General features: G+C 42.1%; 1 protein-coding gene across 3 annotated transcripts in view; it reads left to right on the forward strand.

The window, feature by feature from the left end:
• The window catches only part of FBXO38 (F-box protein 38), a 35,366-nt gene extending 9,940 nt beyond the window's left edge, over nucleotides 1–25,426 (forward strand). For 2 of the 3 annotated variants that reach the window (XM_054978266.1, XM_054978265.1), the window contains exons 7-22: nucleotides 608–745; nucleotides 1,702–1,795; nucleotides 2,213–2,343; nucleotides 4,416–4,586; nucleotides 5,026–5,168; nucleotides 6,985–7,204; nucleotides 7,875–7,994; nucleotides 10,718–10,897; nucleotides 13,379–14,071; nucleotides 14,982–15,082; nucleotides 15,634–15,736; nucleotides 16,387–16,553; nucleotides 16,926–17,071; nucleotides 17,800–17,903; nucleotides 21,031–21,144; nucleotides 23,947–25,426. In XM_054978266.1, the coding sequence (XP_054834241.1) occupies nucleotides 608–745; nucleotides 1,702–1,795; nucleotides 2,213–2,343; nucleotides 4,416–4,586; nucleotides 5,026–5,168; nucleotides 6,985–7,204; nucleotides 7,875–7,994; nucleotides 10,718–10,897; nucleotides 13,379–14,071; nucleotides 14,982–15,082; nucleotides 15,634–15,736; nucleotides 16,387–16,553; nucleotides 16,926–17,071; nucleotides 17,800–17,903; nucleotides 21,031–21,144; nucleotides 23,947–24,125 (2,804 nt within the window). In that variant the 3' untranslated portion in view covers nucleotides 24,126–25,426. The remainder of the gene's footprint in view (nucleotides 1–607; nucleotides 746–1,701; nucleotides 1,796–2,212; nucleotides 2,344–4,415; nucleotides 4,587–5,025; nucleotides 5,169–6,984; nucleotides 7,205–7,874; nucleotides 7,995–10,717; nucleotides 10,898–13,378; nucleotides 14,072–14,981; nucleotides 15,083–15,633; nucleotides 15,737–16,386; nucleotides 16,554–16,925; nucleotides 17,072–17,799; nucleotides 17,904–21,030; nucleotides 21,145–23,946) is intronic. The other variant, XM_054978267.1, reaches the window with a different exon arrangement.
• The last annotated feature ends 814 nt before the right edge of the window (nucleotides 25,427–26,240 follow it).

Consider the following 26,240-nt stretch of genomic DNA (forward strand, 5'->3'; position numbering starts at 1 on the left):
TTGAGCTTGCATTTGGGATGTGCTTCTGGCCAGTGGGACCTTTGCCCCTGTATGTTTCTGCATGAGAGCTGACTTGGAAATTTTCCCATCACAGGAAACAATGGAGAGTGGCTGGGCAGCTTGCTCAGGGGGCACTTGGGTTGGTGAGGGGGGACGCTAGTTTGATTGTATTGTTCTTTCTGTGTGTTGAGCTTGAATTTGGAAGTGCACCTTAGCCATGGCAGCCTTGCCCCAGTGTGTTTCTGCAGTAGAAGTTAGCTCAGATTTTTTGCCATAGGAAACAATGGTGAGTAGCTGGGATTACCTTGTTTAGGGAACCATGGACTTCAGAGTCCCATCTTCCTGAAACTTTGGGGGTCTTTAGAGAACAGTCAGGAGTAGGCTCCCTGCTAATTTTGTGGTGTTTGCTTGAAAAATGGCCCCAGCTCCCAGATAGGTTTCCCCATAGAAAACAATGGCCAAATAAATCCAGGAGTCTCTTAATTTTGCCAAACTGGATTAGAGAATCTTACCTGGATTTCAGGGAACCCAGATTTCCTAATAGATAATGCAGTCTCTACTTATCTACCCACCCATTGCTGACTGTTGGAAATTCTTTCTTTTGTAGGACCCACAAACTCATTAAAGTACGTCCCCTTGGTCACAGGCTTGGCTTCTGCCCGAAACCTGGAACATCTAGAATTAGTTCGAGTTCCTTTCCTTGGAGGTCTTATCCAGCATGTTGTAGAAGATAGCTGGAGATCTGGTATGCAGCTTCTTGCCTAGGGAACAACAAGGAGTTCATAAACGGAATAGTTTCTCATTAATTCTTCACACTCTGTCTTATTATAGTGAATGCTTCTTGTAGTTCTTATAGATGTGCTTACCGTTGGTATTTGAAAGCAACTGAATTTGTGCTTCTCACTTCTTCTTTTATGAATCAATATTTGAATTTTAAAATTCTGACTATTTTGCCTCAGGCTTAGGGTTGGTTCACCTATGGGCCTCTATGCACATTATACAAGCATCAAGGTACAGAAAGCCAAGGTTCCTCCCACCATGCCTTGCCCCAGTCTTGCACAAAAACTAAACCATGAATTGCATTCATTCAAACACATTCATAGATAGATCCCTTGTGCAAGATCCTTCCATTGGGAAAGTGAAAGATTATGTGGATGGGATTTAATTGAACATGAAAAATATGCTGTTTTTTCCAAGATATAATCAGACTCTTTTTATCAAGAAGTGATGAGTAATATAGCATGCTATTGATAATATAGTAATATAGCTTGGGAGTGTAGTCCAGGAGGATTGCAGGCAACATTTGAGATCCATCTCTGTTAGATAAAAAGTACGCACTTCATAGTTTTAGAATATCAGCATCTCTTTGTTACTGCATGTACACAGCTCAGAAATAAGACATGCACAGTTGCCTTCCAGACTGCGTGTCCATAGTGAAAGAGATGCATGCTTTATTCAGATCATATAAAACACACTCTTCTTCCAACTCTGCTCCAGAAAAAGTAAAGGGTCAGTACAAATCTGAGATGTTTCTGTTATCGTGACTGGTATCAAGAGTCAACACAACCTAACTTGAAAAGAAGCTGGGTTTTGTTGGTGCATTTGGGTTTTTTTTTAAAAAAACACATACTCCACAGAGTTCTGTGGTGTGTCTTAATAACTACATAATGAATAGGATTATTTCTCTTTCCTGTGAAACAGGGGGGTTCAGAAATTTGCACACAATAGTTCTGGGAGCTTGCAAGAATGCTCTGGAAGTGGATCTCGGCTACCTCATCATAACTGCTGCACGAAGGTACTTGCCTTGTGTTGCCAATCTTCTCTTTGGTTTTCTTTGCCAGTGAATCTCCTTTATGCTAGTAAATTCTGCATTCAAATTAAAACACTTTAGTCCAATGCTTTCTTCAGGGGCACACTTTGACTCCGTAAAACAAATATAATAATAGCTTTCTCAAAGAATAACGTTGAAACATCCGTACTTTGCAAAGATAGGCAGCTGCAGTGCACTGCCCCGCAAGTGTGCAAGTATCTGCTCCTTAAGCTTCAATGAAGCAGCATAATGAGAGCGTTAAGGACATAAGGCCAGCTCTGCTGGATCGGACCGGTGGTCTGTCTAGTCCAGCATCCTGTCTTGTTTGGACCAATAGCTGTACAGTGAATGTACTCTATGTTGGAAAGGATGATTATTTCATGCATTTCCCCTTCTTTTCAGGTTGCATGAAGTACGAATCCAGCCTTCCCTAACCAAAGATGGTGTATTCTCTGCACTAAAAATGGCAGAATTGGAGTTTCCACAGTTTGAGACCCTTCATCTTGGATATGTTGATGAGTTTCTGCTGCAGTGTATGAAATTTTTTTCATTTTCTTTTGTATTACTCATCAGCTGTGGCAAAATTGAGCTGGGTTTTATCTATTGATCTTGAGGAAAGCAGCTTTCCCTCAATTCCTTTCAGGTGGTATTCCTTTCTCTGATTACTCTTGGATTCCTCTCTGATTTTTTTCCCTTTTAATACCATGCCTTTACACTTAATTAGGGACTGGGGGAGATCTGCTCTTGCATATTTATTTAAAATCACATTAGAGGCTATACGTCTATATCACACAATGTGAATACACACAAATGAACAAAAAGTCTTCAGTGCCTATGCTTGGCAGACATCAGTGAACATTTGTAAAGGGTTGAATGTGCCTTTCCCTTGATTTCAGAATCACAGGGTCACAGAATTGCATACTTATGACCTCCCTGGGTGCATATGTATACATACGTTTCTTGCCTGAACATCTGGTTTAAAAGGGTAGGTGTAGATATTAATAGGAGATGTGTGAAGTGCTAATAGATTGGCTGCCATTTCAAGAAGCCATTGGGGTGTGGTGCGGAAGACCATAATCCGATGTGAAATTTTGTAGGAAAGGATTCTGCACTTGCCCCTCACATAAGACTTTGACACATGGTATAAAGAGCGCCTGTGCAAACAGTCTTTACATAATGTGCAAGTGGCCCCTCCTTCCTGCTGATGGCCTGTCTGGGTTTACTCAAGGAAATTCTGTTGGCTTGTGTTGCTATCGTCAGATGTTCTGGAAGCATCTGTCACTGGGAATTCTTACATGAGAATTTTATCCTATTATGAACAGTCACTACATGAAAACAGCTAACATGCTATCACAGTCCTTTTAAAAAAAACCCTAAAGGGAAACTAGCAGGGTAGTTCTTTCCTTCTGTGACCCAGTGCCATCTATTGTAAACTAGTATTTATTTACCCTATAGCATTGTTTATGGAAATGTCCTTGACATTGTATGGAAATGCCCTTGATACTGATTGTACTAATCTCACATTATGTAATCCACCTTGAGTCTCATTGAGAAAGGCGGACTATAAATGACACAAATAAATAAATATTCCTTTGTGTACTCTCTGCTTGTTGCTGCTACACGACTTACCCTTTCTTCCAAGAAAGAATGTAGCCAAGCAGGAAGGGAGGTGCCGTAGCAGACATCTGAATTTCCCCAGCCTTGGAGACAGTAGAAGGCTACGACTGCTGCTAGTTTCAGGGTTGGCATGCCTGGCGTCCTAGAGAGCAGGGATAGTGCAGTGGCACTGCCTGTCCCACTCTGGGAGTGAGGCAAGGGGTGGCAAAAGGCATTTTTGACTTGGAAGCTCAAATAGGGATTCACCCCACAAAGTGGCAAGTGGTGTGTATGTTCTTAACCTCTGGACCTGTTTCAGGGCATGAGATGGGAGGTTGTTCGGAATGTCATTACATCTCCATGCCCCACTCCTTCCCACCCTCAAATCTGCAGCCCATTATTTCTGCCACTCTTTCAGATGGGGCACAATTCAACTTGAGGGCAACAGGGTCACGTTTAACAAGTTCTCTATAAAGCAAGGAAGGGCTTGAAAGCATGAGAGGGGAGCTGATTCTTTCCCTCCATGCGTAGTTCCCAACCAAACCCAATGTTGTCACTGCAAGGGTTATTTCACTTCACGAAAAAGGCTAAGGAGGGGAAATTTCAGTTAGATCGAGCGATGGCTTGAGAAGCTGACTTTGTCTATCCGTCATCTATTTTACATTGCTTCTTATCCAACCACTACTTAGGAATCCAGTAGCAAGCCTGATCCCGCCTGTAGTGTAGTGTACTGTAAGCATGAGGGATTGCACTAGAAACGTTGGGGAATAAGACTATTCATGAGTGAAATCCCAAATAAAGGCTCAGTGGGTGTGAGTTTCTCACCTTTTGAAGCATCTCATAGTTGTTTTTTGTTTGTTTTTAGGGCTTTATTCTACCTGTTTGGGGCTTGCCATTTTCAGCATGTCATCCACAGTTGTAATTAATGTAATTGCAACCTGTAGCCATACTGAATTTCTGTAGTGGTGGTAGGAGCCCGCTGCTAAAATCTTTATTTTTCTGTTTTTAGGTAAAATGATCAATGCAGATCTAGTGAAGTATGGCTTAGCTGATGTAGTTGAAAATCCAGGAATCATCACGGACATTGGAATGAAAGCGGTGAATGAAGTCTTCTCTTCCATTAAATATCTCGTCATATACAACTGTCCACATCTACATAACCCAAGCAGTTGGATCACAGGTATTGAACCAATAAAAACTAAACTGCATACTAGCTGATTGTAGTCCTTTCTTCAGTAATTAAACTGATCACAGTTAGTGGTTGTTATAGTCCTGTTATGTATAGTACTAGTAACAGTAGGCCCCCATTGTTGAAATATATGGTCATCCAAAGTGAAAGTAGTTCATTTTTGTGTTTGTAATACATAATTACCTTAAGAAATTTTCTCTAGTTACGCTTGATCCTCTGTGGCTATGCTTAAAAATGTAATCTGAATTCAGCAATGTGTGGGTGCATCAGAGTAATATAAAAAATACAACTTTTTAGAACAGTAGCAATAGATAAATTCTTTAAAGTGGTGAGGGCGGATGAATGACTTACTTGCATTTGGAAGGAGTTGGTGGAAAATACATTAGGTAAGAAATCCTGCAGTAAGCCCACTTGTCTGCTTTTTCCATAGATCACTCAAGATGGACTCGGTTGTTTGATCTCACCTTGGTACGGTGTCACGCAATAAAACTTGATTCTTTTAGTCAGTTTATTGAGCTACTGCCAAGCCTGGAGTTCATCTCTCTGGATCAGATGTTCCGGGAACCTCCCAAGGTCAGTGGTGTTGTTTTATTTTAAATCTGCTCTAAATATTTTTTTTAAGTTCTAAAATAATATGAAATATATCACACATGTTCTGGCATGTACTTGTAAAACATCTAATTAATATTTTTTCAGTTGCTTGGCTTTAAACAAATTAATTAAAATGAGTTGAGTGACTGCCTCACAATAATTACAATAACACAATAATTCTTGAATATGCAAACTAGTTCACTCCAATTAATTATAATAGTACAATGCAAGCTGAACTAACAAAGCCCAGCAGAACCAAACTACAGAAAGGTAACCAATATCAAACTGGAGAACCCCAGTGTCAAACCAGAGAATCCCAGGCTGAACCAAAGTGAAGCAGTGAGGCTTGCCAGAGATGCGGAGTTTAAAAGGCAGCTGGCAGTGGCTTGCAGAGCTCTTTTGGAGCTTGGGTGGGGGTGGAGGGGCAAGATGGGAGTCCACTCTGCCTGCTGTCTCCTGGATCCCCCCCCCATCTCACTCCACTCTCCTGTTGTGCGCGGAGCTTGTCTCCACTTTGTGCTACTGCCCTGTCACTCACTGCTGCTCCACCTCTGCTGTGGCTGTCTGCTTTTCTCTGTGAAGAACCCTTGTTTTGCAGAGAAGAGCAGGTAGTCATAACAGAGTTGGAGCAGCCGCAAATGACAGGGCAGAGGTGTGAAGTGCAGGCAAGCTCCACACCATGACAAGAGAGAGGGTGAAGCCAGAGGGAACATGAGGTAGCAGATATGCTGAGAGAGAAGCCAGCTGAGAGCATGGGAAGCTGTGAGGGTACAGGTTGAGGGATATGGTCTTGCCTCCCCTCAAGCCTGAAAAGGAAAAAAAAGCCAGCCTGCAGCTCTGTTTGTCAGATTAAGTCAAATAAACTTGGTTTAGTCCAGCCCATTGGAATACGGCTTCCTGGATCTGATCTGGGATTCTCTATTTTGAACCAGCATAGCTGGATCAGCATAAATCCAGCTATTTAACCATTATATGTGCACCCTAGTTAACTGTTGCTAATGAGCCGAGCTACTAGCTGGAAACATGACTGAGCAATAATACAGGAGCTTGGGGACACATGGATATAGGAGAGGATTCCAAGAGGATGGGAATGAGGAGGGAGGGGCCAGGAAAACTAGGGAAACAAAGGCAAGGCACAGTAAGCTTGGGGGGGGGGAGACGGGGGCTGCTTTCTCCCAGCATTTTGTTCATTCAGCTGCAAACTGTCTTCATGACCATATTTCTGGTCATAATAACAACACACTTTGTAAACCGTTCTGAGTGGGCTTAAGTTGTCCTGCAGGGTGGTGTATAAATTGAATGTTTTTGTTATATACGAATGATTTGATAAAAGCTCCCTGATCTCGGCTGTAGATTGTCTTTTGATATTGAACTCAAAGGTAATAGAGCTGTAACTTTTGTACAGCTAAAAACATCTTGATCAGCAGTCTTGTACATTTCATCTCTCTGAACTGCCTTAGTAGGCAGGACTTCTGGAAGGATTCTGCCCTCTTAGGACAGGAGGTTTGAAATAGCTGAGAGGATCAGAAAGGGCTTACTCAGATCTCAGGCGTCACAAAGGTAATTACAGCAGCGCCTGGCAATGTGAAGTCACTCGCCCTGCAAGTCTCTCTCTGTATGGGAAACCATGCATTCCCTTGAAGCCACTGACTCCATCCAATGGCAGGAGGTTTAGCAGAAGGGAGACGCTGGATTGAGCCTGTTGTGATGTCTTAAAAATGAAGGCGTCAGGGATGTGTGAGTGTTTCGGTTTTTGGGAGCCTGAGCAAGTTGCCATCAGACCTCTGCTGTATTTCAGGGATGTGCTCGAGTAGGTCTGAGTGCCGGCACAGGAATTGGTGTTTCGTCTGCTTTGGTCAGCAATCAAAACTCCAATAATGAAAATGATAACAATAACAACCACCAGAACAATAATGCGAACATACATCATAACAACCACCAGCAGCCAAATGACCAGAATGAAGAAAATGAGTTGCGGCAGGAGGAGCAGGCTGAAGAACAGCAGATTGCAGCAGAGGGTAAACCTGAACAGTGTCACTTCATTATTTTTCATTTCCTCCCTAACAATTATTGATGGTGTGTATTTCATACCCAAAATTATCAGTGGATAACTGAGAGTTGTAAGGGTTTTTTGTTATTTAAATGTCCGTTGGGAAAAATGAATTTTTGAAATGTGTGCAGTTGCATCTCTAAAATGTCTAGTAACACTTCCATTTCTAATATGTGCATAGTTTTACACACCATTTCTTTTGACCTGGCAGGATAGTGGCTTTCCAGGCCTATGCAATTTTTTGCCACAGCAATATGGTTTTAAACCAGCTCATCTTTTACTTCCACTTAATAAAACCAACAAAACTTAATGTTGCCTTTGGCAATGTAAACATCATACATTTTCTGTAGCTAGAAAGTCAATACATTCGGTTGCCTCAGTTAAGATTCTTTTTCTTCTTTTCATTTGAAGGCTATAATTTATGTCCTGAGAATCCCCTATGGATGCCTTTATAGCATAGAGCTATCGAAAGTTAGACCCAGATCTTCCAAATTACCAAAGAGTTGTGTGTTTTCCTGGATGCAGACAGATGTGTTCCCTGAAGTTTGAATACTTCCTAAGATTGACATGCAGTCATGTGTGAACTGTTTCGTCTGACTCATCTTTCTTGTCTGGGTGGTACTTATCTCCCTTTGCAGCACTGAATGATATGGAGGAGGTGGTACAGGAAGACGGGGTTGCTCTAGCAGAAAGTCACAGCGAAGCCTCTGCAACAAACCAGGCACTTCTTCCTATGGAAGTCGATGAAGAACAAGCAGGTAACTCATGTCAGGCTCTCTTTCTCTTGCAAGTTTCATTAGCTCACTGAACCTTTCTGTTTTCTGCTGTGGTACGGAGCAATAGTTTTTGTTTAGTGAAAAATAAAGTATTTTTAAGAACAGTGAAATAAATAAACCAAGCCGTACTGAATGCTCATTTTAGATAGTTTCATTTATGGGATAATGTAATCTTGGCAGTATTTTTGTAAGGCAGGCCAGTATTATCATCTCAGTATTGCTAGTGTAGGGACTGAGAGGGTGGGTTTCTTAAAGTTCATGCAATATCCCCCTCTGATCCTGCACCCTGTTTTGTTACCAAGTGGTCATGTCATATAATGAACAGCATTTGGAGTATGTGTCACCTGTTTTGTTTTGGTGGGCCTGGAAAGGCCATTATTTCACTTTTGTCAATTCACCTTTTTGATAATATAGAGAGGCGATTGAATGAGTGTTGGTGAATTGTCCAGGCATCCTTGCTGTCAACCACTTTTTGTGCAGGAGATGATGTTGGTCATAACGTTGCTGAAGCAAACCTTACCATGTCTCTTTTCTGAGAGCCAAAGCAGATGAAGAGAGCAGAATGGGGTAGGTTTACTGGTTCCCTAAAGACATCCCAGTCAAAATTGTGCACTCCCAGTGGCTTTTCTTCTCACAAGGGAAAATGGATGTGGCCCTGGTAGATCTACACCCCATCCTCCCACCCCCAGTGCAGAAAGGCATCCGGGAATAATTTTGAACATGAGAGTAGCGGGAAATAATTACGCATCTTTCCTCCCACTGCCTTTCAAATCAAATCAAATATCCGGATGGTATAGGCTGGCCTGATTTCATCAGATCTTGGAAGTAGACTCAGCCCTGATTAATATTTGGATGGGAGACCTCCAAGGAAGACCACGGTTGCTATGCAGAGGCAGGCAATGGCAAACTGCCTCCACATAGCAACCAAGAATGTCTCTTGCCTAGAAAGCCCTATGGGCTCACCGTAAGCCGGCTGCAGCTTGACAGCGCTTTCCACCACCATTACTGTAAAAACAAAAAAGTGACTGCCAGCATGATGTGCTAGTAAGAATGTCGGACTCAGATCTAAGTTGATCCAAGTTCAGATTCCCACTCAACCATGGGATCTTGCTGGGTGACCTTTGGCCAGTTACTCTCTAAAAGGAACCTATTTTACAGGGTTGTTGTTGTGAGGATAAAATGGAGGAGAGGAGGACTATGTTATAAGTTTTTGGGTCCCCATTGGGAAGAAAGGTGGGGTATAAATGAAGCAAAAAAATTGTTTTAAAAATGTCCCGTTTATAGGCTTTGCAAGCTTATTCTTTTTGTAAAATTTCTGATGTTTTGAAAAGTTCCATTTCTTTGTGTGTTTCTCACCATAAGGACATATGCTTGCCAGCTGAAACCTGGCTTACGCCCAACCAGTGCTTTTTTGTTGTTGTAGTTGTTAGGTAAATGCTAAGGTGTTAACAGATGATGTCAAGTACTCCAAAGTTGTTTGACATTCCTTTTGTAGTTTCAGATGAGGATAAATGCTTTCAGTGGCTTTTATCAAGGAACCAAAGAGAATTGTAAAATCCTGGCCTATATCAATAACATAGAGATTATTTTTAAGTGGCACTGCTGCCATCACTGCTGTCTCTGCATCAATACAGAAAAAAAACACAATCCTCACTCTGAGCTGTTGTTTCAGTCTGAATGTTTGTCCCGCTATATGCAATCCATATTTCAATTTTCTAAGCATACTTGAAATGCTGATGCTTTCCACTTTTATTTTACTGTGTTCAAACCATCCTTCTTTCTTTACCCCATTGCTTGCTATTTCAGTTTCTTCTAAGATTGTTTCCCCAACAAGACTGTCTGCCCATTCCTGAATGTTCAGTGCTGTACCAAGTTTATACACATGCAGACCCCTTTCTAGGAACATGAGGGTAAATACTTGGAGGAGCCTGTTGTCCGAGTTTCAGTCAGAATTGTTATCTCTGTTGCAGCAAAAGATATTTTGGCTTTAATTTGTGTTGTGCAAAAACAAAAACAAAAACCCACTCAAAGTGAATGCATTGTCTACAAATACAGAACACATTGGATAGCACAAATAGGTTTTTGGATGAAAATAAGTGCTTTTTGTTTGTTTGCTTGCTTATGCCTTGGAAATTTAAGATGGATTTAAATGGCTGTAAGTGAATATTTACAGAAACTCCAAAGAGCCAGTGTGGTATCATGGTTAGAGTGTTGGACTAAGATCCAGCAGGTGCACGGCCAAATGTCCACTCAGTCATAGAAGATTGCTTGGGTGATCTTTGGCCAGTCACACACTCGCAGTCTAATCATCTTCACAGGGTAGTTGTAAGGATAAAATGGAGACCAGGAGAACAATGCAAGCTGCTTTGGGTCCCCATTGGGAAGAAAGGCAGAGTGTAAATGAAGTAAATAAATAAAAATATAATAGTAATAGAGCACATGCAGTTTTGTTGCTCCCTGTTCTTCCAAGTTGTGTTTTACTGGAATGTTAAGGGCTGTTGACCTGGAAAAAAATCTTTGGAAGGAAGCTTGAATAAAGTAAGGCATGATGTGGTCTTCAGTGGGTATAACAGTGGATTGTCCAAATCCCAACTGGTCTGGACATATTCTTAGAACTGCCGCCCCCTCCCCAAAAGAATAAGGTGCTTAGCCAAGGCAAATCATAAAAGCAAGAATACTGATCTGTTGGTGGAACTCTTTTCCAGGGCCCAGTGGCCTTCAGCCTAATGTAAACCTAGCACCTATTACTGTCCATGACTCAGATAGTGAAGATGAAGATGAAAACATGACGACGTCAAGATCTTACATTACAAACAGCATTGCACAAAGTTATTCAGATGGAGAAGAGAGAATCAGAGATCCTGTGGAAATTCGGGAGCCTTCAGGTGAGAGTTTGCATATTTTTGTTTCATGTATGCAGTAAAACAAGTCCTTTCTGGGGTATGAGCATATGATGCATGAATGGGAGCTTACTATGTAGGTAAGTTTACTCTGTCCCTTCATTGGCAGTCTTTGGTATTTATATGAAAATACTGTACTTGGCTTTTGTGATTGATTAAATGCCCTACCTTTAAGCAATCTTCTGTTGCTTTTTCATGCATATATATACCACTTTCCTATCATGTAGGAGGAAAATATCATCAACCGTAGACCTTCTAGAAGGTCTATCTATTTCTGACAGAATCCTCTTCCCGTATGTTTTGAAATTCTGCGTCATTCAGTCAAGAATGACAGCAGAGTACTGTTTATATCTATTCTTTTGTAACTGTCATGAATTAGATTGGGCTTCTAGAGCAGAAGTTTTATTATAAGTGGATGCCTTTCTGAGTTTTAACAAGTTTGTTTATTTTTAAAAAACTGAATAATGATTTGATGAACCTATGACTTTTCATTCAGAGATTATTATAGTCTCCAGTGACCTTTATTGCCTCAGTTGTTTTGTCCAACCTGACACAACAAAAACCCTTCTATTAAAGTCATTCATATCAAGTGGCCATTTGAGTATAATGGAACATCTGCAGTTCTGTGTTGGCTTTACTATTTTCAGTTTGTCTTCCTTACTTCGCCTCAGTGGAATTTTATCAGTTTTCATCAGTCACTGTTTCTGGTGGATTTGGTCTGCCGCTTGCCTATTTTTTTCTTACGCTGTTAGTTAGTCTCCCTTTAATGCATCTCTTGGGATATTGTTAACTGTTAGCAGTTGTATCATTGTGCTTCAGTCTGTCAGAGCTTTGTCTAGCCTTTACCTTTGTTCGTCTTAGTTTCTCTTAGTATGCTCCTTTTTGATATTGCTGAGGCAGTTAGCTTTTTCTTTATTTTCCCTGCTACATTTATCTTATTTGCTCTCATACCACAATTCCTCCTTTCCAGTTTCCTTGATAGAAGTAGTCAGTTATTCAGTGTCTTATTCTTGTTGCACAGTTTATCCCAACTTAAAATGGAAGCTAAGCAGATCTGCAAAATCTTCATTTCTGTCTACAAATGTGGGAGGGGTGCAAATCCTTGCTGTTGTATAACGGTGGTGCAGATTCATATTTATGAATATGCCATTCACATTTATAATAGTGCAGATTTCAGCCCTTCATTTATAACAGTGGTGCTTGCTAAAGGGAAAAAGTGTCACTTCTTTTGTCAAGGATTCCTCATGCCTTTTCCTGAGCTCAGAAAAATTATCTCCCTTTTCTCCCCCTAGGACTTTCCTCCCAAATTTTCCAATGGAAATGAAAAAAGTTGGGGAATGCTGGAAAAAAATCTCTCATGGGATATTTTCTCTTTTTAAGAAAACCTTGTCTTACAAAGTATTTCACTATGTCCAAATGTCCAGCATGAAAGTATCAGGAAATGTTTGGGAACATTGGGGGAAAATATTTACACTATGGATATATGCAACATTTCCAAGATTTTTTTGTTTAAACATAAACAATTTTGGCAAGAATTAATATTTTATAATGTGTTTAATACATTATTAAATAATTCAGTGTTTTCCATGTTATAGAGTTAGCTGAATATCCAAACATGCTGATAGTCCTACCTGTTCGGTCTCTGTGAGAAAGTTCTGCTTTTCTTCTACCTTCTGTTTTTATTTTTCCTACCACTAAGATGGCAAAAATTAAAAATATATGTGCTAGGATAGCATAGGGTGCAGCAGTTTGCAACTCTTTCTCAAGTATTGGCTATGCGTGCAATTTTTCTTATAGAAAACAAATATATACTTTTGATTTCCATAAATATGCCAAAGGTACCCATCTATATGCTAAATAAGTTATATATGATGTGTATATTTTTGAATCAGTAAATAAACCTCAGTTTGATAGAAAACTTAAGTTTTCATAGTTTCCATCCCCCCCCCCCCTTCTCCATTATATAAAAAAATTTTCCCCTTCGTGGCTCCAAAATTTCCAGAAATACTACTTCTCTAGTAATGTCTGAGTGTATCAGAAGGAAAGACCCTAACAAACTCTGTTTGCTGTCAGCTATTCCAAGAAATGCCCTGGGTAGTTAAAATTCATATCAAATAAAAGTAGGGTTGATACGCTTGAGCAAGATGTTATAGTTTGACCAGATAGGTACTGTAAGCAATGGCTAACTGTATCAAACAAATGTGATCTTTCTAAACTGGCTGACTGATACCATTTGTCTCAGCAGTTTCAGGACACCACAACTATGTGATATGGGAAACACCTTTTCATAGCTGCACAGTGTCTTATCCTAGGCTTTCAGCTCAGAATGTATCACAGTTTACTAATGATAGCTCCTTGTAGGATACCTAAAAAAAGTTATGTACATTGATAGCTGCAGCCATGTGTTGCATGCTTTTTACATCACCTCTTAATGTTCTTACCATTTATCCAATATTTTTGCTGTAGTGAGTGGAAAAGGTAAAGCTCCATTGCGGAAGAGATGCAATGCCAACCGGGTGAAGCTGTTTCTTTCTGAGGAGAGCAGCTGTGAAAAGGGCTGTCAAGTCACTAGTGAGCAGATAAAAGCAGATATGAAGGCGGCTAGTGACGTGACGACTGAGAGAAATAAAAACAAAGATTGTTACTCCAGCTGTGGTGGCAGCACAGGACCTCCAGGGACTTCAGGCACTGCTGCTTCTCAAAGCCCTGATGACACAAGGACGGCTAATAATTCTAGTGAGACCCCAGCCGCAGAGAATCCTGGGAAGTGTCTCTGCAAAAGAGAAAGTTTGAATGAGAATGACAATGAGGAGAGTTCTTTTTGCTCCAGATGTTCCTGCTATATGCCCCAGAGCCAACAAAGGAGGACTAACGGGGTGTCTGATGATGAATGTCCATCTACTAGTGGTACTTGTGGTGTGAATGGACCAAATGTGGAGGGGGCAGAATTCTCACTGAGAACATTACCAAGCTGTGGTTCTCCAGGGGAGACCAGCAATGAGAGGACTAATGAGAGAGTCTCTGGGTCTGTCAATGAGCAACAGAGCACTACCTCTCAACAACGGAGGTATGAAGTGGAGTATAATGAAGATTACCCCCGCAGGCCAGTAACAAGAGCCAGAAGCAGACTTTCCCATGTGCCTCTCGTGTCTCAGTCAGGTATGGTTGTATTTACATAGGCTTCATTACATAAAAGTAGTGTATCAGAGGACTGGATGGAACAAACATGGCAACATAGCTGTGAAAAAACAGCAAAAGGAATAAACTATTGTTAGTAGAAATGCTTCCCCCCTACCCCACTACCATCCTTCTGCTCATCACTAGAAATATAAAAATAGTTGATTGACTGAGATGGTGATAACAGAGCTCTTGTTTTTTGAGTGTGCTTCTGAAATCGTGGTCCCTTTTCACTGGCGTAATAGAAGGATGGTGCTGTTTGCTGTGCCCTACACTCTCCATGAAAGCCCATGGACCCTTAGAAGCAGCTTGTGGGCTGGGAGGCAGAGGGTGCTTCAGCAGGGAAGGGACAGAGAAGAAAGATGCATTCCGCAAGGCAGAGCTGTGCTTTGGGGTCCAACAAATTAGAAATTCAGAGTGATTGGCCTTTCTTAAAGTGGTGAGCCTTTTGTGATTGCTAGAAGTACAGCAACATAATTCAATCTTAATATGGCAGAAAGAAGAACATTACAGAACAGTACCAAGCTCATCTGGCATGGTGTCGATGTGTTTTTCATAAAGCCTGATTTTGAACATGTTTTTGGTTTTGGGTGTAAGCACCTCTAAAGTTAGTGGGAATTGTTTCCTGCTTAGAATGGCACTTCTAAGTTGGTGATTCTAATCTAGAGATTTCATGAAGTTCAATTTTGGTGCATGAAGTTCAGTTAAGGAACAAAAACACTTATACCATTCGTAAGTTCCTCTATCCTACTTAGTCCACTATTCTGGAACTATTCTTCTGGAAGGTATTATTTTCTCCCTGCTTTCTAAGCAACCATTCAGGATATACTATTGCGATTTTGTGCCCCAAAGAAAAATTGACTTCAGTCTTCTTGCCCCCCACCCACCCCAGAAGCAGCCAAACCAAAGCCCCGGCATGCAGTGAAGCGAAAACGGACAGCAGACAAGTCCACAAGCACTAGTGATCCTGTGATTGAAGATGATCATGTACAAGTAAGTCCTCTTACCTGTCAGCCTTTTGACTACCTAAACAACTGGTTGCTCTTCAATACCACCACAACTTTTTTGGTTGTGAAGATTGCCTGTATTTTTTGGAAAGGACACCAGCAAACTGAAAAAAAATCACTGTCAGATCACATTTGACAGTACTTCTGAGATAATTTAATCTTGGAGGATTTCAAGCATATTCTTTTTCCTGTTTTTCTTTGCGGACATATTGTATTCCTGAGTACTTTGTGTATAATGACCGTAAATACCCATTTCCCCTGCAACATGAATTGATCAGTGTCTGTTGTATGGATAAGACTTTTGGAAATACCAACAGGAAAGAGGGAAGAAGTTAGGCCACAGTAGTACAGAATGTTGGATGCCCTCCATCCAGCCATTTGATCTGTGGAGTTTTGTGTTGTTGAACATTGCCCCATTTTTGAAGGAAGAGAACAATTTTGCTTTTGTTTCCACAGGACATTAGCAGCCCATTTTGTGTGCGCGCGTTTGTGTGTTCAGATAGTGATCCATAATTTTAAAAATAAATTCCCTTCCAGGTTCTGACACTAAAATCCAAAAACCTTGTTGGAATCACGTTGACAAACTGTGGCATAACAGACCTGGTGCTGAAAGACTGCCCTAAAATGATGTTTATTCATGGTATGTATGTTTGATTGTCAAGAATTTGGCTATTATTACTTGATTTTTTTCCTCCAAGCTTGGCACTTGATAGTTTCTCATTTAATTATCTGAGCAATGATGGTTAGAGAAACACAAGGTACATGAAATAAATTCTGAGAAGATTCCATTCTTCATCCTCATCTCCTTTTAAGACTATTAATCATATAGGAGGTGGAAGGTGCCCTGTGAACTGCGTTTCCACTGCCTTGGAAAGTCTATCCAGTGTCATTTGTCGGTTGCTGAACTATCTGCCATACCTTGCACCTATGGGCTTCCTGTGCTGTTGATGGGCTATCAGAAATAGAGCTGAGCAAAGCGGCGCAAGAATGGAGGAAGCAAGAGTACAGCAGCACAGATTTGAGGAATGCTTAGCTTTTTAACTTTGTTTCCTTATTCTGACGTAGCAAAGTAAAGAAGTGAAAATTAAGTCCACCAGTATGGTGGTTTGTAAATGTTTTGACAGTGCAACAGAACAACTTTAACTTTATGCCACCAGACTTTTGTAATGAGGAAGATCCATTTTGGGCAGTGATGAATGCATATGGCTAAATCCAAAATTAAATCTTCACATGTGTTAGTTTGTATATCTATTGCTTAGTTACCATTTTTTATTTCCCTGTAATTTGTAGCTACCAGATGCCGTGTACTGAAGCATTTAAAAGTAGAGAATGCGCCAATTGTCAATCGATTTGACTATGCTCAGTGTAAAAAACTAAATATGGATCAAGTGTTGGATCAAATATTGCGGATGCCCCCAGAAAGAAACAGGATCATTTACCTTCGGCCAATGCAGCAGGTATAAAGGTGGCGTTCACGTAACCTAGATGAAGCTGCTTGTATTGTTTCACTTCGTCTCTGTATGTTTTAATGTCAGAATTGCACGTATGGAAATTAATGCTGATTCTTGAAGTATGTTACACGCTGAGTACCTAATTCAGGGATTAGGAATCTGTCTGATTTGGGGATTAAGTTTACTGAATTGAACAGGAATATTGTAAGCATTCTGTTCCTTCATGAAAGATATATTTGGTGTTCAAACAAAGTAGGTTGGGTAGGATACTGTAGTATCACTGACACTTATTGTACTTATTGTACTCCCAGTTATTCTGAGGGGGGCACTTTGCTCTTTTTCTTAGTTAAAAAAACCTCAATGTGCCTTTGTCTACAGGTTGACACACTGACTCTAGAACAGAAGATTTTTAGCGGCCCATATCCATACCACATCTGTATAATTCATGAGTTCAGTAACCCTCCAAATGTTCGTAATAAGGTGCGCATTCGCAGCTGGATGGACACTATAGCAAACATTAATCAGTAAGTCTGGCTGCTTTTTCTCTCAAAATAGGGTCTTGTACAAGTGGGAAACCATGAGGAATTGTGGGGGAGGGAAATTTCCCACCTTTTGTCCAGCTCCCAACCCCCATCCACATAGCTGCTTCTGGCTTGCCATCCCATCTTTTGGCTTACCCACTTCAGTTTCTCTGCTCATGTACACTCATGTGATCTCACTGATGACTGAACTCCAGCAGTGGGCGGGGGGGGGGGGGGACATTTGCACATGCACAGATTTGCCTATTAACTTAGGGTGAGTGTACTTTTAAATTTTTTTCTTCCTGCAAATCTGGGATTTTCCAGGTTTGCAGAACACTGTGTCAGAGTCTGGGCCAGTTGTGTGGAATTGCCAATCTGCACAGAGGCCCATTCTTGGCTATTAAATACAATGATATTATATATGCACAGAACAAAAATCTTACATAGGGTTTGTTGAATTTAGTAGAATTAATTTCAAAGATAGGTCTGAGGTATCAGTTGCTTGCCCTGGTACTTTTGAGAAATGTGAGTTGAGAAGATGTAGAAGGTAGATTGAAGTATAATAAATGTTCTGTATGATGTTTACATCTTTAGTGATGTATTCATATGTTATTCTGCAGATATTTTAACAGATTTCCAACAATAAGAAAATTGGTCTATCATCACAATTTCTCAAGTTGATGATTTTTATCTCCCACTATCCATGTTTCTTCTTTCTGTTCCTCCTTCAGAGAGCTGATTAAGTATGAGTTCTTCCCTGAAGCCACACGAACAGAAGAGGACCTGAAAAAATATACAAAGTATCCTTGGGGGAGAGATATTTATACTCTTGAAGGTGAGCATTCGGTGTAGAAAACAACTATGCATGCATTGTTTCAACAAAATGGTTTGTGTTACCTTAGTATATAATTGAGTAAGTGTGTTTCAAACAACTCACTTTATACTCTGGTGCACCACCAGAGGGCACTGCTGCAAGCCCAGGTAGCTCACCATATCACTCCAGAAAACATGCCATGGTGGGAAGCCCAGGCAGGGAACAAAAGCGGAGTAGGTGGCAATGCCCTCCCTGCGCCTTAACCCGGCTGGTATTAGGTGAGGAGCAGGTGGCAGTACCCACCCTCTTCAGGCAGCTGATATTAGGAGCAGAGCAGGTAGCAATGCCCGCCCCCTGCCTTAATCCAGCTGGTATTAGGAGCGGAGCAGGTGACAATACCCACCCCCGCCTTAAACCAGCTGGTCTTAGGAGTGGCGCAGGTAGCAATGCCCGCCCCTACATTAACCCAGCAGATATTAGGAGCAGAGAAGGTGGCAGTACCCGCCCCCCTTCAGCCAGCTGTTATTAGGAGCGGAGCAGATGGCAGTGCCTGCCCCCCACCTTAATCCAGCTGATATTAGGAGCAGAGAAGGTGGCAATGCCCCCCTTCACGCAGTTGGGATCAGGAGCAGAGCAGGTAAATATGCCCACTCTCCACTTTAACCCAGCTGGTATTGGGAGTGGAGCAGGTGGCAATGCCCACCCCCACCTTAACCCTACTGGTATTAGGAGTGGAGCAGGTGGCAATGCCCACTCTCTGCCTTAACCAGCTGTTATGTGGAGCGGAGCAGGTGGCAGTGTCGGCCCCCCACTTTAACCCAGCTGATATTGGGAGCGGAGCAGGTAGCAATGCCCCCTCTTCACGCAGCTGGGATCAGGAGCAGAGCAGGTAGATATACCCACTCTCTGCCTTAACCCAGCTAGTATTAGAAGAGAAGTTGGCAATGCCCACCTCCTACCTTAACACAGCCGGTAATAGGAGCGGAGCAGGTGGCAATGCCCACCCCCACCTTAACCCAGCTGGTATTAGGAGCGGAGCAGGTGGCAATGCCTGACCCCTTCCTTAACCCAGCTGGTATTAGGAGTGGAGCAAGTGGCCATGCCTGCCCCTGCCTTAACCCAGCTGGTATTAGAAGCGGAACAAGTGGCAATGCACACCCCTCCCTGGCCTTAACTGGTATTAGTAGCAGAGCAGGTGGCAATGCCCATCCCCCATGTTAACCCAGGTGGTATTAGGAGCAAAGCAGATGGCAATGCCCACCCCCTCCTTATCACAACTAGAATTAGGAGCGGAGCAAGTGGCAATGCCCACCCCCTGCTGTAACCCAGCTGGTATTAGGAGTAGAGCAGGTAGCAATGCCCACCCCCCTTCACCCAGGTGGGATCAGGAGCAGAGCAGATGGCAATGCCCACCTCCTTCACCCAGCTGGGATCAGGAGTGGAGCAGGTGCAGTGCCCACCCAGTGCCTTCACCTGGGTGGGATCAGGCACAGAGCAGGAGGCAATTCCCTTCTTCCATTCACCCAGCCAGGACAAGAAGTGGAGCAGGTGGAAATGCCCACCTCCTTCAACCTACTGGAATAAAGCACTGAACAGACAGCAATGCCCACCCTATCTTCACCCTGTTGGAATCAGAAGCCAAGCAGGCAGCAATCTCTGACCCCCTTCAACCTGCCGGAATCAGGAGCAGAGAAGGTAGCAATGCCCGCACTCCCTTCACCCAGTTGGGATCAGAAGTGGAGCACGTAACAAAGCCCACCGTCCTCCTTCACCTGTCGCGATCAGGTGAGGAGCAGAAAGTTGTGTTCGCTCCTCTCTTCACCCAGCAAGGAACAGGTGGTAATGCCCACCCCCTTTCACCCAGCTGGGATTAGGCTTGGAGCAGGCAGCAATGCCTGCCCCCCTTCACCTAGCCGTAATCAGGCACAGAGCAGAAGGCAATGCCCATTTTCCCTTCACCCAGCTGGGATCAGGAGTTGACAGGTGGCAATTCCTGCCCCCCTTTACCCGGCCTGTATCAGACATGCAGCAGGTAGCAAAGCCCACCACCCCTTCATGTCACTGAGATCAGGTGTGGAGCAGGTGGCAATGCTCACCCCACTCCTTCTCCGGCCAGGATCAGTGATGGAGGAGGAGGGAATGCCTGCCTGCCTGCTCTCCCCTTTCTAGAGCTCATTGTATTTTTCCCCACAACAGGCTTTGTTTCTAGTCCTGCATAATGGGGGCAAGGGGAGAGATGCATTTTAGTGGTAGAGTTAGAAATCTGCCGGTAGAATGGCATGGGCATAAGTCAGCCTATTCCCTCTCAAACAGACATGTATCAACAGCCAGACAAGCAGATGCAAAAATGCTCCATCAATCACCTGTATAAAACATAAATGTAAATTTGGATATATGGTGCAACCTTTTTTAGAGTATCTGACTTCGAGCCTGTCTTTCACTTTGCTTCTTTATGAAAAGTTTCCTTACTTTTATTTATTTATAGCCCACTTTCCCTGCAAGCAGGCGCAGAGCAGATTACAACATAAATATATAAAATAAAACGTTGGTAGCAATCAAGTGACACAGCATTAAGCATAAACGGCAGCTCGTATTGCACCCTACACCTCAAACACCTTGATCCCACAGGGCAGAGTGGTTAAAATGTAATCAGGGTAGGGTTGGGCACACATTTCCCCCCCACACACACACTGGGAAGGGCCCATTGGATGGTTTGTCTGCCTCAACCCTCATAAACCTGGCGGATTTAGATCAAGGGTGTCATGTATTTGTGAAGGATGCAACTGCACCTGGTGGCCCACCCCTTTTTGTGCCCAGATTCCACATGTTTGGGGAGACATCTCCCTGTAGATTCCTGTGCATTCAAATGCTGTCAGGTTATGAACCCGTAGTATGCATTATGCAAAAATGCAGAGTACAGCGTAGCACATGATCAGTGTCCTTGTGCACATGCCACTGTAGATGTTGTCTTGAACATCTGGTGGGAACAGGACCAGAAAGCATGATTCCTCCCTTACACACACACTCTATACTCCTGAGTGGACGTCAGCACAGGGGTGTTATCATCTGAACTAAGGCTAAACTAAGTTTAGTGAAGATTGTGAGACTGTTGTAGGTGAAGGAGAGGTTTTTTTCTACGCCTCTGCAGGTGTTGTGGATGGAGCCCCTTATTCCATGATTACAGATTTTCCTTGGTTGAGGTCTCTCAGAACAGCAGAACCTAATGGCTATGCCAGATACGACTTTGAGGATGATGAAAAAAGTAAGTAGATACAAATATTATGTATACAAAATACTGTCCAATGGCTCAGTTATGCAATTTAATTCGAATACATGACTGTACATTCCTGTCTGCTCATTAGGATTTGAGAGGGAGACTTCACTCTGTGCTGTGACAGTTAAGCAGTTTGTTCTGCCAGGACTCTGGGCAGTTCGTATTCTGTAGATTAGTAAATATATTAGTCTTTATTTATTACAGAATTTTTACTTTGTTTTTCCGCTTCAAAGAGGTCCAAGGCAGCACTTGCATTCTCTGAATCTCATGGGACAACTTCACTGCTGCCCTTTCAACACCAGTTGGAACAGTTTTGTTGGCTGCTGAATTGGTGATTTTCTGTAATTCGTATTGGGTTTATCTGTTTTTATACATAAGAAATTTGAGTATGTTGATATGGGGATTTTAATCTCGTTTATGTTTTGGGTATCTGTGAAAGATGCCAAACCTTGATCCTGGGGTGTGTATGCAGACTCCAGCCACTGAGAGGCTGCGGATCCCCTGTACGGGGGAGGGGAGGTAGTTGGCAGGGAGATGGGCCACTCCGGTAGGGCTTAGCCTGAGATAGAAATAGGTATAGGAATAGGTATCCTGTGCTGGGCTGGTTCGTCTGTTTCAGTGAGGCAGTAGGTTGGGTATTCATGGGAGGATCAAGGCAGGATCTGGAGATCACCTCATCTTATTTCCTGAGACCAAGGGGGAACGGACTTGGGAAGTGCAGGGACTGAACAAGTGAAGTCCACACTTCAAGTATTTCTGTCAGTGTGATAAAGGCAATACAGAAGGGACCGCATATCCCAGGGTTTAGTCACTCTTTCCCAGATAGAATCGGTCTACCTCTCTGTCAGTTCTGTGAAACTGTAGCTATTCCTAAGGGAACTACAACCCTGCTCAGCAGTGTAAAGTGATACACTTGTACAGCATCTTACTTGCCAACCAAAATAAGCATTTTAATGCTTCTGTAAAAGAGTCGATAAACTTACTGTTGTTAAAAGAAGGTGTTTGTGTGAGTCCAGAAAAGGAAGGAAGTAGTACAAATCACCGGTGCTGCCCTCCCCAGATCCACTAGATAACTTTAGAAAGTTATCCAACCATCTCAGTAATTACATTTACCCCTGGTGATCACTTGCAAATAGAAGTGTACAAAGAAAAGAAAAAAGAAAATTCAGCTGATCTGGATCCAATTTCAGGGATATCAAAAAATTCAGTATCCCTGAAATCTGGGTCATTCTCCAATTTGGTTAGAAGATCCTGTATTTATTATTCCCTGTGAGGAAAACTATCTGGAGTGGCTGAAGAGACATTTTTTGACCAAACTCCACCAGATTTGCAAGGAACGTACTCCTTCCTATCCACTAAAGACCCCCCAAGTTTCAGAAAGATTGGACCTCGGGGTCCAATTCTATGGGCCCATGAACAACGTGCCCCCAGCCACTCTCCATTGCTTCCTATGGAGGAAACATTTCCAAGGCTTACCAGGCAGAGAGAAACCTTAAGCAAAGGCACCCCCTGCCCAAATGTGACTTCCAATGCAATATGAACCGACAAAGCCCAACAGAATCCAAACTACAGCAAGGGAACCTATCTCAAAAAAGAGAACCCCAATGCCAAACCAAAGAAACTTCCCAACCCGAAGTGTGTGTGTGTGTGTGGGGGGAGGTAATGCTTGCCGAAGCTGCAAAGTTTAGAAGGCGGTTGGCAGCAGCTTGAAGGCTCTTTTGGAGACTGGGCAGATGTGGAGTGATGGGACGGGAATCCATGCTTTCTGCCTGCTGCCTCCTGTCCCTCGACAGCCTCATGCTGTTCTCCTGCCACAGTAAGAAGCTTGCCTCCACTTTGCACTACCGCTTAAATGCTTGCTTGCTGACTGCTCTGCTGGCTATATGTCTTTTCTTGAGGGCTAGGCTGTCAAATAAGTCAGCCCATCATGGTTTGGCTCTCCAGATCCAATCTGGGATTATGCCAGATCAGCATAAATCCAGCTATTTTGCTAGTTCATCATGAATCCTGGATTGCATACCCCTACTTGTAACCAATCATTTATTAAACACCACTTTTTGCTAATCAGTTAAGTTAGAACTTGGAATTCTGTCGCTGGATTGAAGAGAAAGTTTAGAAGGGTCTGTATGGGATCTACTGTTGGTTTACTCTAGATCAGCCCCTTAATTTAACAGGCTTCAAATCTACAGTCCCTGAGCAGCCTTTACAACTGGGAAAGAAATACCAGCCACATTTTTGAAGGTGGTGATGGGCAAAGAGAAATAGAAAGAAATCTGGCTATCTTAATGTTAACTGCTGTGATACTGGGAGAGAATGTGGGACATAGATTGTTATAAGTAAACTTTTTAACACTAAAATCCACAAATTTTGCATTCCTTTTCATTGATTTCAATGGAAAACATATTTCTGGCTGTAATTTTTTTGCTTTCCATACAATTGAGGTGAAATTTTCAGGAATGCTAACCCAAAGAGTGCGATTTTTGCCAAGTTTATGCAAACTAACATAGCTCTGGGCACAGTGAAGTAATGCAACTTGAGAAGAAAGGGCTATAGATATATCAGGTTGAAAGTTTTAAAAATCCAGCAGCATTTGTTGAGACTAAAGGAACGGACGGTTCCTTAGGATAAAGTTTTTTAAAACTAGTATGGTGTACTGTTAGGTTGATTCTTACTTATCTCTCTGTATTGTTTATATGTAAATGTGAATAGTCTCTCTCTTATGGCAAATAAAGTCAGTGTGGTTTCCAGTGAACTCTGATTGCTTGCATTCTCTCTTCTCACCAATTTTAGCTACGATTTATGCCCCTCGGAGGAAAGGACAGTTGTCAGCAGACATCTGCATGGAAACAATAGGTGAAGAGATCTCGGAGCTTCGTCAGATGAAGAAAGGTGTGTTCCAGCGGGTGGTAGCTATCTTCATCCATTACTGTGATGTTAATGGGGAGCCAGTAGAGGATGACTACATCTGAATGGATCCCCCTGCAGGCTTCCAGCCTTTTCTCCTGTTTTACTGGCGTTGTCAGCAGGAAATTAAGTGGATTTCTTCCACTGCCTCAGTGCACTGAGAGGTCTTGGAACTTGTGCGCTTCGCAGTTGCCCCAATGCCTACTGGAATAGAGTTTGTAGTACATGTTTAATGAGACGTTGCGTGGAATACTGAGGACTCTACATAGGAAAAAAATCTTCCTGAAGTTGACTTTATTTCATATGTTTATATAATGAAATTTAATTTAAGTTCCATTTTAATGAAGGCAACTAATGGCAAAGGGAAAAAAAGTTTGTATTTCTTAGCCTGAATGATTCCTAGCAGTATTTTTTTGGTTTGTCAAAAGCAAAGATCCGTATGCTATGTTCAGGAGTCACAGGAATCTTTTAATCTGTGCCTTTTTTCCTCTTGAGCATCTAAGAGTCCAGTCTGAGTAAATCTGTTCAACAGCCCTTGAGTCTTGTGCATTTTTCAAAGGGAGCTGCACTGGAGGAGTTAAACCAATGAAGAATGACAGAAGTAAGAAGAGCAGCCATCGAAAAGACTTGCAGAAAATTGTCAGTGGTTTATTCCTTTTATTGAAAAATTCAATTTAAGACAGCTTGCTATTTCAGTAAAGTAAAGCAGTAGTGGACCGAAGTAAAGCAGACTTGTGGACCAGATTGTGCAAAATTAATAAAAAGCAATAAATTCAACATGAGGCTGCTCATGTTACTTCTGCCTGAATTCCGCAATGCTCACTTTGCCTCCGGTTAATTCATCTCTGCAAAGTATATGGTAGTCATTTGTTCCCTGGATTATCATGTCATACTCATGAGTAACTGTTTATAAGATCAGCTAAGACGAGTGCATACAAATCACACAGGTGTTAACAGATCAGAAACTTTTAAACAACCACTGCAGTGAACTAAATTCAGCAGTATTGGATGCCAGCAATCACTGACCACTTCCTTGGCTGAATGATAGATCATATTGTTAGGTATTAGTTCAGTTGGCCCTTCCATTAACCTTTATCTTTCAGGGGTCAGGCCATGGTTTAGTGGCAGAGTAGCTGCTCTCCTGCCAAAGGTCCCAGCATTGGGTAGTTAGTGATATGAAAGCCCTCTGCCTGTGACCCTGGAGAGCTGTTGCCTATTGGAGTAGACAATACCTTCTTCGATGGACCATTGGTCTGATTTGATATAAGGCAACTTCCTGTGTTTATGCATGTATATTCCTTTCAGCTGAGAGCTGAATTAACTTCTTTATGTTGATTTTTTTCATCCATTAAATTTGCTCACCTTTTTCATTGCAATGGGAATTAAAGCGATGGGAATTGTTTGTGTGGCTGTGCTGTTCTGTGCATAAAGAAATATAGTACAATGCATCCTTTGTCTTAGTAGCCTTGAGATGCCCACAAATGCCTGTGTAGTCACATATTGGCATAAACAAGATTGCCATTTAAAAAGAGCTATGTATTAACAGAGCCAGGGTAACATGAGCAAAGTTCAAATTAAAAGATTAGTGGTAACTGGGTGTGAACATGTTTCCTGTTCAGCAGGAAAAAAACAGCAAATAGTTTGAGTCCAGTTGTGTGGCCCATTATGTGCGCCTCTAGAGCTCTCTGATTTGGAGTGAGAGTCTGAAGCAATGGCTGTATTTGTTACACATTAATTAGCGTGGCTGAGTGGATTCCACGTGAAAGAGAATCAAGGCTACATATTTTGCCCAGAATTTAGTATCTTGCAAACCTTAGTTTCCATTTGTATTTGAAGCCTCCCTTCCTTCCATCCCGATCTTTTTTTAAAAAAAAGTTTTGTAGGGGATGTGTAAGTTACACGTGCATTTTTTAACGTTTCTGAACCAGAGGCATGTTGCTGGTTTCTGAACTAATGATGTTTTCATTATTGATTAGAAAGCGAAGTTGAGTTTTCTTCCTCATATTTAGTTGTTGGGTTAATGCTATTTATGAAAAGTGGTAACAAGAGATACAAAGAAACCTTGGCATGATAAACTCTAGACAATTCTGATTACAAAATCCAAATGCTGATTACTATTTATCAACATTAGTGATAATAGCCTTCAAGAGTTCTAAAGCTGGTTTGTGTAATCTGTCTAA

The sequence above is a fragment of the Eublepharis macularius genome, chromosome 4 (genome assembly GCF_028583425.1).
Source record: "Eublepharis macularius isolate TG4126 chromosome 4, MPM_Emac_v1.0, whole genome shotgun sequence".
Lineage (NCBI taxonomy): Eukaryota > Metazoa > Chordata > Lepidosauria > Squamata > Eublepharidae > Eublepharis > Eublepharis macularius.